Source organism: Euwallacea similis, chromosome 20 (assembly GCF_039881205.1).
Source record: "Euwallacea similis isolate ESF13 chromosome 20, ESF131.1, whole genome shotgun sequence".
Lineage (NCBI taxonomy): Eukaryota > Metazoa > Arthropoda > Insecta > Coleoptera > Curculionidae > Euwallacea > Euwallacea similis.
In genome coordinates this window covers 2,958,552-2,971,933 of record NC_089628.1, presented here as the reverse complement: position 1 = coordinate 2,971,933, position 13,382 = coordinate 2,958,552, and the positions used below count along the sequence as shown (strand labels likewise).

General features: G+C 39.1%; 3 protein-coding genes across 3 annotated transcripts in view; 2 read left to right on the top strand and 1 right to left on the bottom strand.

Moving 5' to 3' along the window:
• eIF6 (eukaryotic translation initiation factor 6) overlaps positions 1-13,382 on the bottom strand; it is a 91,707-nt gene that overhangs the window by 36,052 nt on the left and 42,273 nt on the right. The window lies entirely within an intron of this gene.
• On the top strand, positions 438-3,868 carry LOC136415561 (uncharacterized). The gene is made up of 5 exons (XM_066400195.1): positions 438-560; positions 1,030-1,250; positions 1,309-1,455; positions 1,512-1,828; positions 1,893-3,868. Exons 1-5 carry the CDS (start codon positions 518-520, stop codon positions 2,014-2,016), a joined length of 852 nt encoding a protein of 283 aa, XP_066256292.1. The 5' UTR covers positions 438-517; the 3' UTR covers positions 2,017-3,868.
• On the top strand, positions 8,824-11,725 carry LOC136415442 (homeobox protein six1-like). The gene is made up of 5 exons (XM_066400012.1): positions 8,824-9,544; positions 10,667-10,937; positions 11,084-11,213; positions 11,271-11,387; positions 11,498-11,725. The coding sequence occupies exons 1-5, from the start codon at positions 9,113-9,115 to the stop codon at positions 11,640-11,642; spliced, it is 1,095 nt and encodes a 364-aa protein (XP_066256109.1). The 5' UTR covers positions 8,824-9,112; the 3' UTR covers positions 11,643-11,725.

The window sequence follows — 13,382 nt, the reverse complement described above, 5'->3', positions numbered from 1 at the left end:
CAGGTAGATCGATAAGAAACAGTATTGCATAATTTTTGATTTTTTAAAAATGTTTGTTTGATTTTATTGCAATCAACTAGGGCAATATATTGATTGTACAACTTGTTACGAATTAGCGTAACATAAAGGCTTTGTCTCGCGTTGCATCAGGTCAAGGTGATTTAAAGCTGTGACCCAGCAAGGACCGCTGTTGATAAGGTAGAATTAGGCAAACGAGTTTCTGGTTATAAAGTTCAAAGCGATTTCCATCTAGGAAACTACCTCAAATCGTATTGAGGGAAGAAAAACGCACTCTATTACTTGGAGCACGCGTCCTGTCCCCGATCCAGAGGGTGGAAATCGGCATCAATGAAAAACCATCTCCCACGTTTTCCCGACGAACGCATGCGCTCCATTATTGATAACCATGGGCGATTTTGCGTGGGCCACTCAGAATAGTACTCAGTGCCGCGAAAATCGCGCTGGATAGGTTCAGTCTAAACGTCCATGCCGTTCTGAATAAGTTGAGGCCTCAAAGATGGCTCGTCTCGGGAGTGTTTGTTTCCAGTTCGTCTTCCTTTGTAAGTATCCGCAGGAAATACCCAAGGAAATCCTTAAAATGATCTATAAAGTGAGCGCTTGAGGAACACGGACGACCTGTACGAATACAGCTTCTCAAGCAAGATTGATGGTCAGGCAATCCATACAGGAAATTCGGAATAGCTCTAGCTCATTTGGCTTGAGTTTCTATTGAGCGTATGGCAGACTAGATTTGAGTTTTACTGCAGATCAAGACATAGTGTAGCCAGAAATCTTTTTTACGGGAGGGGTTCAGGTAAAAAATAACCGGCCTTAATAAGAATGCACTGTATCTTCTGCATTAGATGGTGAATGCAATTTGTATTAACTCGATATATAAGGTATAAGTGATATATATTATACAATAGTTTGAAATCAATAGAACCTCCCAAACCCCCTTCTTGGCTACGCCTATGGATCAAGCTATAAATCAAGCTGGCCTTTATCGCTGAAACATAAAATTTATTTTAGGCACCTCTCTTTCAAGTCTAGTAGACTCCATCGAGTTAAATAATAAAGGCACCCCAAGACCACGTCTCAAATCCACAGCTACAGCTGCTGCTGGCGGGACTTCCACCACCACCACCACCACCAAACCCCCTAAAGAAGACAGTGGAATTGCTATTTACAGGTTGATTAATAGAGACACAGACGCCACATGTATTTTACTGAAGACTGATGCCGTCGTTGAGGTTTGTTATAGATTATTTAATGATTTTGACGAAGTAGCTAAATAACTCTTTTATTTAGGTAAAATTTAAATTGTATGGAATTGAAACACAAGCCGACTCATTCATCCCCGAAACCGCTATGGTGGTGGGAGACTGCAGCGGTGAAGAATACGTCAAGATAAATTTGGCTTGGACGGGTTACAGCTTGACCATGTCGTTCGCCAAGGTACTATTACTTGACTATCTCCACCTTAAATGATTCCAAAAATTAAACGCATGTAGACTCCTGGGGGGGAGCATTGGTATCTCTCCAACGTCCAAATCACAGTGAGCGTGGATATTCCCCAGCTCCACGGCATCACAACGAGAGACAAAACCATCAGGCTGTACAACAATAGCATGGTGATGCCCACCCCAGTGGGCAGGTCGTACCTTTGCGGCGAAGAAGTGAGCATCGACTTGAGGACTGACCCGGCGGATCGGCCCCCCAAGGACGTCCACGGCACCCTCTTACTTCGAGCCCTTCAGATCCAGGCCTTCATGTATCGCAGTGAGAACTTTTCCACACCGTATCATTGCAAGGCTCAAAGAAGCTTCAGGTACATACTTTGGGATTTTGGTGGGAAACTGGATATTAAATGAGGTTTTTGGGGAATGTTTCAGAAGTGAAGCAGCGCCTATAGCAGTAGGGTCCACACTGGCTATAGCAGCATTAGCTATAGTGACCGGGTATGGGGCCTTTAGGTATTATAAAGTGAAGAACGTGCAATATAACACTATGGAGTAAGATGGGATTCTCGGTTGATTTTTTTCAATTTAAAGGTGATGTTTTCATATCAAAAAATACGCGGATCAACATATCATCTCACAAGTTTAACGTATTCTGGGCCATAGGCGCAAGCGGGCTTTAAAATTCAGGGCAGGATTGAGGCACAACACATATCTAAAGTCTATTTATTTTCAAGACAGACACGATCGAAACAAACGCACGCGCACAGTAACAGCAAATCTATTGAACAGGACCGCACTTAGGCTCTCTGTAATGCAATAAGAGACGATATGTGAGCTTATTGCTAAAGTGATTTAATAAATTAAAAGTTTAAATGTTTGAGGATATCAGCAAATCACAAACAAGAATAAATACCAATCGATAATGTGTATGTAGGCGCGTACAAAAGGAACAAAAATAAAACTGATTGCTGCCCTGGAAAAACAATTCGTCAGCTGCAGGTGTAGACCAATCTGCGGTTGGTCACGTGGTGGATGATTCGTTTATCATTGTTTTGATCGTGTCTATCTTGATGATAAATAAGCTATACATTGCTCAAAACGGCTTGTGTGTCCCCCCCCCCCCCCTATCTGCGCCTATGGGATTCATCTGAGGTTGTGCAATAATGATGGGTCAATGGGTGTGAAACTAGGACTTTTCACGTGTTTGCCAATTAATATTTACTGTCACTTTTAAATAATTCGTGCACATTTCCTCTGCTCTGAGAACTCTTTAATAAAGCCATTTTTGAACGATATTAGATTTTTTAGCGTATCACACGTACAATTGCGACTTTGGCATTCTTTCATATTACTATAATAATTACTAATGTAGTTTGTGTATATAATATATTACGAACGTAAGAATAATTAGGTTGTGCTAAATTCTGTTAGGGGTAATATAAGGGCAATACTTTATTGATTTTATGATAAATTTTTGGGTTTTTGGGAACCGCAATATCGATGTATTTTGATTCCTGCCAATTTCACCTGAGTTGTCACACAACCAATAATTAATGTAAATATTGACCTCCATATCAGTACCACTTAGAGGTAGTTTTATATAGGGATTTAATACAGTTTTTGTTATATGTTTTTGTACGGTCCTCTCTACACGCCCTTGTCAAATCAACAACGTTAAATTCGGTTTTCCTCGGGCAAAATCGAGCCAGGACCCGAACCCTCAGTCGTAACAACCGTCTCATTGGCCCGCGTTTCGGCCCCCGGGGCACCATCAGACTCGCAATGTATCACCAAAATTTAAACGCGCTAAACTACATATTCAAATTTAATTTGTTTTATATTCCTAGTTCAGCGCGTCTGTAGTTTGAATGCGTCTGGCGGAGCCCTCAGGGCGAAATCTCGGGTAGCGCAACCAATAAAGAGGTTTCCAGGGCTTAGATTTGGAGTTTTAACTGAATGTGGTTTGTAACGCGAGTACCTCTTCGAGAATAACGGACTATTTTGACTCTTGAGTTCATGGATTATCCCAGCGTAACGTCAATTTCCGTCAATTGCAAAATTTTCTCAAACATTATTGGCCCTACATCGAGCCATGGCCTGTCTTCCATACTAAAGTATAAAATAGTAATAACACTAGTAATAATAGATATTAATGTACGTTACTTAATGTAGGCAGAATACTCAATGCCATGTACATTTTAATAAATTACTTGTAGACTAATAAGCAGAATTAAACGGGCTAAAATTCAATCCCAAATTCAATAATAACGTTGCATAGTCGTTACAATTGTCCCGTGCATATCGTGTGTACACTTGCATATCGTTTATTATTCTAGTTTAAGGGAATTATTGAATTGCAATTATTATGTAATATTAAAAATAGAAAATATAAAGTTTATGAGAAAGTTTTTGAGTTTTTTCCCAATTTTTAATATCCAAAAAAAAAGGAATTTAACAAAGCAGTAATGGGAGTCGAACCAGTTCAGTAAGCGCCGTTTTACGAGTAATATCGCACCGCTTAGAGTGCGTAAGAGCGTATTTTTGGATCTCTACGATCTCTATTTTCCTGTTTATTGCTGGCCCTAAGTTTCCCTCCCAACACGCCTCCACTGCTCCGCTGATTAACGTCGCAAAACCAAAGATTTTCGAACAAATTTCAAGGCAGTAAAATCACCTCGGAAGTCAGTGCCGTAGATTATATCCAGGCACCATGAGAAAATGATGAAAATTCAAAGTTGATTGCTCAGTCGGTGTGTGAGAACCACGGATTGTAGAGGTTATTTGGAGGTGATAAATCCCACTAAAGTCAGTGGCGCAGACTGTTTACGAGTGCCTTAAAAATGTTGTATTTCATAAAATTAAAATGTCGCTTTTCATATGTGGGCGCATTCTTGCTGGCCCACGATCTCTGTTGTGATTTTCCGATGTGTTTCTGACCTTAAGTTTTTCCCTTAGGATGCCTCTGCCGATCTCTAATCGTTATCTCAAAGTTAAGGACCTTAGAAGGAATTTCGAAGTAGTAAAGGTCAAGAAAGGCAGTGGCGTATATTGGTTGTGGTTTTTGAAAAAATCTGTGTTGTGGCTTGCTGCAATTGTTCAGTGCACATTCTCGTTTTCTTGTTCCTCGTCTTTTGCCATCTATGCCTTCTAATTAGAAATCTAATACTACTAGAATTTGAAGGAAACTAACACCTTTTCCTGAAGTGATTTATCAAAAAAGGAACAGCCCTGGGTTTTTTACCACCTCTGTATAATAGGGCTCTTACGCCTTAAAAAAACGAAAAAATATGTTAATAAGACATAAAAATGGTTAAACAAACACGTCGGTCTGCTCTCGTTTTAATTAGAAGGCCATAAATTTCCGATATTTATGGCCTTTAAAAAATCGAATGGACGTGTTTTGACCCTTATTCCCAGGTCCACGCCTTTTAGCAGCGTTTGCTTCTTTGTCTTAGTCGTTCCCGGTACCTGCCACATATGCGACCGAAATCACCAACTATTCCTTCAGAAAGAAATTAAACTCATTTGGTCGTGTCATTTCCAATTAACCGGAACGGGGAATGCGCAATAAACGTCAAGCCCGGCCCTGTAAATCCAGATGCTTGTAAACCCCTCGCTCGACGTAATCCTGTAACCCGAACCGGCCTTTGTTGGAAACCCTGTAATGTCGCAAATAATCTTTTTGTGCCTGATGGTCTTTTACGGGCGTTTCTACAAATGCCCCTCTTCAGAGAGAATTTGAATTAATCAATTCAGTTTCCTGTTATTTACCTGATGTTATTTTCGAATGAGTTCAGCGCTTTTTTTCCAGCAAAAACAACTTTTCTAGAGCGTGGGAAATGCTTATGATGCGCCTGGCGCTTCTGGAAAATCTTATGTCACCGCACGTCGCCTGCTGCGAGGTGTCCGGTTGAATGTGCGAAATTTGCATTATACAATTAGACCCATCAGGGTTTTTTGTTTTGGCTGTTTGGCGATATAACAATAATACCATCACTGACCTTGAAATTTATCATTTCCAAATCCTCCTCGCAGTTCTTGCCTACTCCACGAAGTTCTGGAGAAATCTATGGGGGTGGGTGATTCTCGGGCTGACATATGCGCGCGCAGGTGCCTCCGGTCGGTCTGGGCAGATGTGGTGTCGGCGCCTGTCAGACCATCAGAGTCATCACCTCCGCAGCTGAAGGAGACAATCTATTGGAAGACTAAAGTTGGTCCTCCAACGGACACCTTTTCGTTGAATTTTTTTGAGCAAGATAGCGTAGTTCCCTCATCTGAAAGCGTGAAGGAAAAGTTCTGATAATAAACTATTTAATAACCAACTATGGACTTGATTTAGGGCTTAAAGCAGGCTGTGCGCAGGTGGGGATTTTCGCGCTGATGCGGCAAAATTAGAATTCCGCGAAAGTCATCAACTAAAGCCTCAATATTCGAAATTGTCGCATAAAATTTCCTTAAAATACCCTTTCGTTCAATCTCTTCTTTGTCATGACACACATAAAATATTATCCCGAGTCCGGCACTGACCCCGAAGCAGATAAACCGGGATAGGTACGAGTCTATTAAAACATACATGTAGGATCAAAGGGAGATTGTTCAAATCTGGCGTGATGGGCGTGTCGAGGCCCATTGTCAAGGGTTTAAGGGCCTTTAATACACGTCACTTGACAGCTACTGGTGTTGGATTAGTCCTCGCCGATGATGTAACCACTTAACTGGAAGAATTACATTTATCACCTTTAGGTCCTATAGATCAAAGAACAGGTAACTTTATAGCCTTTTCTTATCTCACCATTTCTCTGTGCCGGAAAAATAGGAAAATTCTGGGAAATTCTGTTCTTAAAAAAACAAGAGAGTGAGAGAGTGGGGAGAGGGGCGGGGAGAGAGAGAGTGAAAAAGAGAGGGATAGTGAAGGTACCCAAACTCGGATTTTTTAATGTTTTTATTCAATGCTGCGTATAAAAATTTTTTTAAAGGCGCCGCTGAGGCCAGCTAGACCCAGCTAACAGGCCCCTCATAAAGGGCCCTAATCCCCAAAAGAACCATCTCCCTAAAATGTCAACGCTCTTGACACCTACAAAGCCTTAATACCTTTTATTCAGGTAAAGAATTCCGATACGTACAATTGCACAAAATACCTTTAAGCCTCGATGCAGTGAAGAGATAGAAACTCTTATAACAACTATAACGACAATACAAGTTGATCATGCACATAAGGGGGTGAACGCACCTAATTGGCTTGTTATTTCGAAAACCGTAATTACACATGAAAAATCCGTTAATGTGCGTGATTTATCGTCGACGCTATCCAGTTACATCTGTCCTATAATTAAATCCTGAGGGAACGGCAATCATTTCAATTATCCGGGACTCACCCCGCGCATTTTGTCGGGATACGCCCTTACGGCTTGGAGAGAAGAGGTTGCCTTAGTTACACAGGTGCAGGATGATCCAGGAATGTCTAACAGGCTTCAAATGATGAGATTTGTAATCGTGTTACAGAACGTATTGGGAATTTTCCTGTATTGGAAGTTGCCTATAGCTCTCATGTAACAGCGGTGTTAAATAATAGTGAATTTTACTAGGAAAAATAATAGTGCAAAAATAATTTAGTAAGCATTCCTGCCTTTTTTTATTAAACATCGATGAGGTGGGGCAACAACAAATTCCGCAGTTAACTTATCAGTGGAATTTGCCATGACATTATTACTTTATTGGAAAACACCTACAGCTCAAAAATCGAGGCGTAAAATTTGCGATTGTCCCTCGTATACTCATCTTCCGTGGTTTCTGTCAAAATCTTGCGCCATGTGACTTTGACAAGTGAATAACGCCTTGTTGCCATTTTTACGAAACTACATATAATGAAAGTTTAGAGTGTTTCGTGAATTCTTCCTAAATGCCCAAAAAAGTTCTTAAATCAAGCAAATTAGACATTTTTCGAATCATGGGGATTTCATTGTGTGCACTTCAGCATAATTCATGTAGGCATCGAGAAGGGGTTAGTTCGGGTTAGTTGAAAATGAACGTAACCACAGTTTGTGGTCATATAACGTCCCTGTCCACCACAACCAGAAAAATAAGATGTTTTCACACAACCCTGGATATGGATCAATACCGTAACTTACATGTTTGACTAAGTACACAGCCCATTATGGCTGTTGCGGCACCTTTATCTATTAGAAGGATTGTGGTATTAATTTCTTTGCGCAAAGAACTGAGTGGGATTCATAACATGATCACAAAACTTAATTTATGGCGTGCTCCACTGACCTGGCGAGCCACTGTACTTTTCAAGCCTAATTCGAAAACTGTAGCTCGATCATCACTTTCAGCGTTGCCCTGAGATCTTCGATGCGACACGCATACGAATATTCAATTGTTTCAACCACATGGCGATCCAGGGCTACCTTCGATAAAAATGCCTAAATAATCCGTTGTGTAGAGATGATGCAGAAAACATTTTTCAAATGATCTTTTAAGCGAAAAAATATGCATTATCTGCCAAATTTTCTAAAAAATGATTCGATTTTTGAATATAAAAATATGTGTTTTCCACTGATGGACTCAGGATATTCAACAAAAATCTGGATAGTGGATGTATTGGTGTGTTTTAGCGCTCCTAATAAATTGTAAGGGTGCGTTATTTTTGTGTACTAAATTGTGCAACCTCGCCCCAATCTCACCGCCATCGAATATTCTAGGGTTACCAACATCCCCATGGCAGAGCTCCAAAAACAGATACCCTATATATTTTTATGAATTCCGATACTGTGAACCCGTCTACACTAAAAAGGCATTCTGAAAAAAAATCTTATGTCTAATTGTTTTCGAAATATTTTGAATTAAGTACTTCTGTGGCCTGCCAAGGGTTTATGAGTACCATCAATTAATGAACTTTTTCTGTTGCGAGGTAAGCCATGAGAACAATGAAATGTCACAAGGGCCAAATGTTCGTCGGAATACTATAAAATCAGAGACTGGTACCAGATATACATACATATCTCTGAAGCGACGGGAGTCAGCAGATCATTATCTCCTCGCCTTCTAGGGAAAGGGAATCTGTTTCCAAACCATTTTTTGCCTGTTCAAACTTTGTTATCAAGGAATTATCAACCCAGAATGAATTTCTGCAATATGTAACTCGCAGGTCTAGGCTCGGAAACATATCAGAATTGATTGAAAAAATATTAGAGAGGAGAATGAACAGAATTGCTGATCCCTGCAGAAAATATTCAGAAAATAGTAAAATTTAAGTAAAAACCCCATGTACAATCAATTATGATTCTAGATCCTGCACTAAATCTTTATACACACAGCGCCTGCCAACTGAAATATTAACCCTAAAACTTCACATAAAAAATAGATTCAAAAAACGCATCCTTTGTTCTGGAACATCCCTCCTGCCCATCAACCCCAAACATTCCCTGATTTGCTCATCACCTATTGCGTAACCACGACAACCCACCGCAGACCTCCCTCATTGGCTGTGGAATCCTAAAAGCCCCTCCCCATAAACTAAAGGAAAAGCGCTCTGATTTTGATATTTGATATTCGCTTTAGGACTGTTGGTTCAGAGTTATTAGTGCGACTCTCAGTTAGACTTCTATAGTGTGTTTCGATGGTACTAAATAAGGAATTTTTGTAAGAAAATGGATGGCTCTTCCAGCACTTCCAACGATTCGCAAGGAGACACTTTCCAGCAGCAGAATATGAGTTATTATTCAGACAACTTGTTTTTCACCGCCAATGGAAAACTGGATTATTTTGCCGGTAATGGGAGGAAGAATAGTAGGTTTCAGTACTGCTCAGCGACGACTTTGAACAGTAGTACTACCACGATAAAAACATCGGTTTCCATGAACAGTAGTGCAATAAATGGCAATAAAAGTGCGGATGGCATAGGAGAAAATAAGCGTTTGGGGCTGTATGGGGGTAGTTTTAAGAAAGGTGCAGATGATAGTGGCGGAGGTGAGAAAACTGTATATTTCGGTGGTAGCAATAACAGGGAGAAAAGCGGGGAGAGTGTAGTGCTGAAAGTGGATGCTTTCGGGAAGAAAGCCGTGAGCTTTTCTGCGGATCAGGTACATGTTTTTCTCTAAAAATTGAAAAAGCAAAAATAGGCATTTTTGTTCCACAGTTATTGCTGTTCATAGCGACTACAATAAAGAATGTTTTTTTTAAGTCCTGGTGGCTTTGGCAGCAAGATAATTTCTATGAAAATGAAGAAATTGACCATCGATTTCCTCGTTCCCGTTTGACTTTGCTGGCAAAGTAGCTAAAAGTTTGAAAAACCGGGCCTAAAACGCTTATTATGCAGTTAAATTAAAGATTTCTTGTTAACAAACTGGCATTTTTTTCATAAGATTAAGTTTCTAATGTCAAGTCCCTTTATCTTTGCCTCTCTGCAACAAAGTCAGGAAAGTAGAGGTATTGTATGTCACTTGCAAGTTACTAGAGGTACTACCGTGGAAAAATGGCTTCAGAATTACAACAAACATGTAGGTATTTCATCAATTTCATTCAACGGTTAAAAAGCATAAAGTATGAGATATTTCTAGACAATTTTTTATTTTTGAAATTTATCATTTGTTGACGCCTCCTGATACATTAAAGTTTTTTGGGGCTTATGCCCCAAAATGTAAACACTCGGGAAAAAACCACCTAATTGGAGTTAAATTAACCGTTAATAGAGTTATCGACTATAACTTTTTGGCACTGACTCGGCAATGGTGAAATTGAATTTTGAGTACTACAAATGGGCATATTCTTTCACATCTCGTTTATTTTATCACTGAGAAATTGTTAAGGAATTTTTCACAGTGGGTCAAGTAAGAATTCTTCTAGATTTATTAGAAATTCTACGAAATTGGTAACTGTGCCTACAAGTCATCAAAGGAACCCTTTTTATGTGGCTGGTTCCTCCAATTATTTTCGTCTATGGCTTTGTGCTAGCGGTTACCCTTCCGCTCAAGCGACGGCTGTCGCATTTACAATAAATAAACAAATATCGCCCCCCAATCACAGCAAATTTTCGTCCTGCTGTTTTTTAAAACAGGGAAAATGCCTTTTTTTGGTAATTTCTCTGTTATTTCTATTATTTTGACACATACGAAGCCCCATTAACATCCGATTTTTGGGAGCGCTAAAACGGTGCCTAAAAATACAGTTCTCACATAAAATACATTTTTTTTTTGCATACGAAGGTCCAATGTATGTGCGAAGCTCTGCAACAACGAGGGGACCTGGACCGTTTATCCACCTTCCTTTGGTACCTTCCCGAAAGTGACTCCCTTCAAAACAATGAGAGCGTACTGAGAGCCAGGGCTGCAGTGGCTTTTCATAGAGGATTCTACCACGAACTGTACTCAATATTGGAAAATCACACTTTTCACCCCCGATGGCACACTGAACTACAGACATTGTGGTTCAAGTCGCATTACAAAGAGGCCGAAAAGGTTAGAGGAAGACCTTTGGGTGAGTTTTGAAGATGAACATTTTGCTCGATTGCTGCACGAGTGCAAGATTATGCCAAATGAGGTTTATTCAAAAAATCAATTTTTAGCTAATTTTCAGATTTCCTTACCTTACAGTTTTATATTTTCTGTACTTAATACTTTTAGGTGCGGTGGATAAATACAGACTGCGCAAGAAGTATCCGCTGCCAAAAACTATCTGGGATGGGGAAGAGACTGTGTACTGCTTCAAAGAGAGGAGTAGGAATGCCTTGAAGGAGTGCTATGCCAGGAACAGGTAATTAAAACTTAGTCGTGTAATTATTACTGTTTCTATCATATTAGAAATTATTAGATATCCCACTCCAGATGAGAAAAGGGCGTTGGCAAAAAGGACGGGACTCACACTGACGCAAGTTTCGAATTGGTTCAAAAACAGGAGGCAGCGAGATAGGACTCCGCAATCCAGGCCGTAAGTAGAAGCACGAGTAAATTATCTGTAAGTAATTGGGCTTGGTTAGTTCTAACGGGGCTTAATGAGGAAATACGCTTTAAGAGATATTGTTCTTATTTAACTTTCAGAGAAATAATTCTCGGCAATATGGCCCTCACTCAAAATAATCACCATCAAGGAAGTCTGGACATGGTGGCGTTCCAAGCAGCTTCGAAACTGTTCGATCCCAATGGGGCTGTAACTTCAGCATGTTATGCTGACTACCAGTTGTAATGGACGGACGTGTTGTAAATAAATAAAATGTACATTTTAGTGCAATTATTAAGTGTTAATAAATGTTCTTTTAGATAAGTCAATTGATTATAAATTGCAGTAAAAACGGAAAACACAATCTAGCTCCTTGACAGGATGGAGGAGGGAAACTTCCATGCGCTTATAACAAAACCAAAGCATGAATTAGTTTTAAATGACATTTTTGACGTCAAGTCTTTTTCAAAACTATTAATTTAATACAAATTTTATGAGACAGATGAGCGAAAAATCTCTAAAATTACTAAAAAAATTAAAAATAGAATTTCAAGTAGGAGTAATACATGAATTCGGATAATTTGAAGTGACTCTTTAATAAGGTTTTTCTTTATTTTTATGATTTTGTTATATCAGTCACTCATCAGTTGTTCATAAAAGCCTAGATAACAATAATTAATAAAATTATTAAAAATTACAATTAAAAGCATATATTCCATAGTTTCTTGACAGGATGATGGAAAAGAGTTTTTCATAATGTTATAGCAAGGCCAAATTATGAATCTACATGCTTTAAACGTTTTTTTGCATCAAACCATAGTTTAGATAATTGATTGTATATAATTTTCATAGGGCAAAAGTACAGAAAAGATCTGAGATTACTCAAAAAATTAAACATGAAAAAAAAAAGAAAGATATGGATATTAGATAAGCTCAAGTGAACTTAATCCAGTTATTTGGTTCTTTTAGCATTTTGGTGATTCAGGCTTTCGTTGTTTTATTTATAAAAACTAGAATTCAAGCTAAAAATTACAATATAAAATGTATTTGAGTGATATTATTTCTTGACATGATGGTGAAGCAAACTTTCCCATGATCTGTACTAACAAAACCAAACTTGAATAATCTTGTTTCTTTTATTTAAATTCAAAAAAATCATCCAGGATTCCATAAAACACCAATATATCGCGTATCATACACGGTTTTTTTGTTTGCCAAATCAGTAACGTGATTCATGGCATTATCATTTTAACGAGCAGTGTCCACCTACAAAGCTTCTGCCTTAAAATATTATAGGTATGGAAGTAACGCCGAAAGGAAGACTGCTACATGGTACCCTTAGCGGACGTTGTTCAGTTGTACGAAAACTTGTGCAAATTTATAATAAGGCATTACGATTCAAGGCTGCATATAACCACAGAGTTAACACAAAAGAAGCCTTGCTTTTCGCCACGCTTTAAAGCGAGACCCCGAATCGTCCGATTATTCGCTCCTGAAGCGGTTAAGGCCGTGGGTTAAGGCTCAAGTCATGCTTTATCCGACTCCTTTTTCGTTCTGTCATATGAAAGAAAACCAACAAAAAGAGGAAGAAAAGCCGCACACACACACACAGGACGCTGAATGCGGAGTGTCTTACGGTCAATTTATAACGCATGCTATAGAGATTTGTCGATGATGTTCCGTAACGTTAAGGCAAAGCAAAAAAGGAACGAAAGATAACTTTATAATGGTCCCACATTTAGTACCAATATTTTCACAGCATTAAAAATGCCAGTTTTTAGGATGTAGTAATAAATGAGTTTATAATAAAGATTGCGGATAGACCTCGTTGCTTACTTATGAATCTGTGAATCTGCAGCTCTATTTTCTACTTCTAGTTAGTCCATCACAAGCTGCATCGAAGGTGACATCTTCATATCTGTCTGACGTGGCGCCAATGGTTTTCAAAATAACTGCTCGTGCGCAGTGACATACCTTGATGTGACA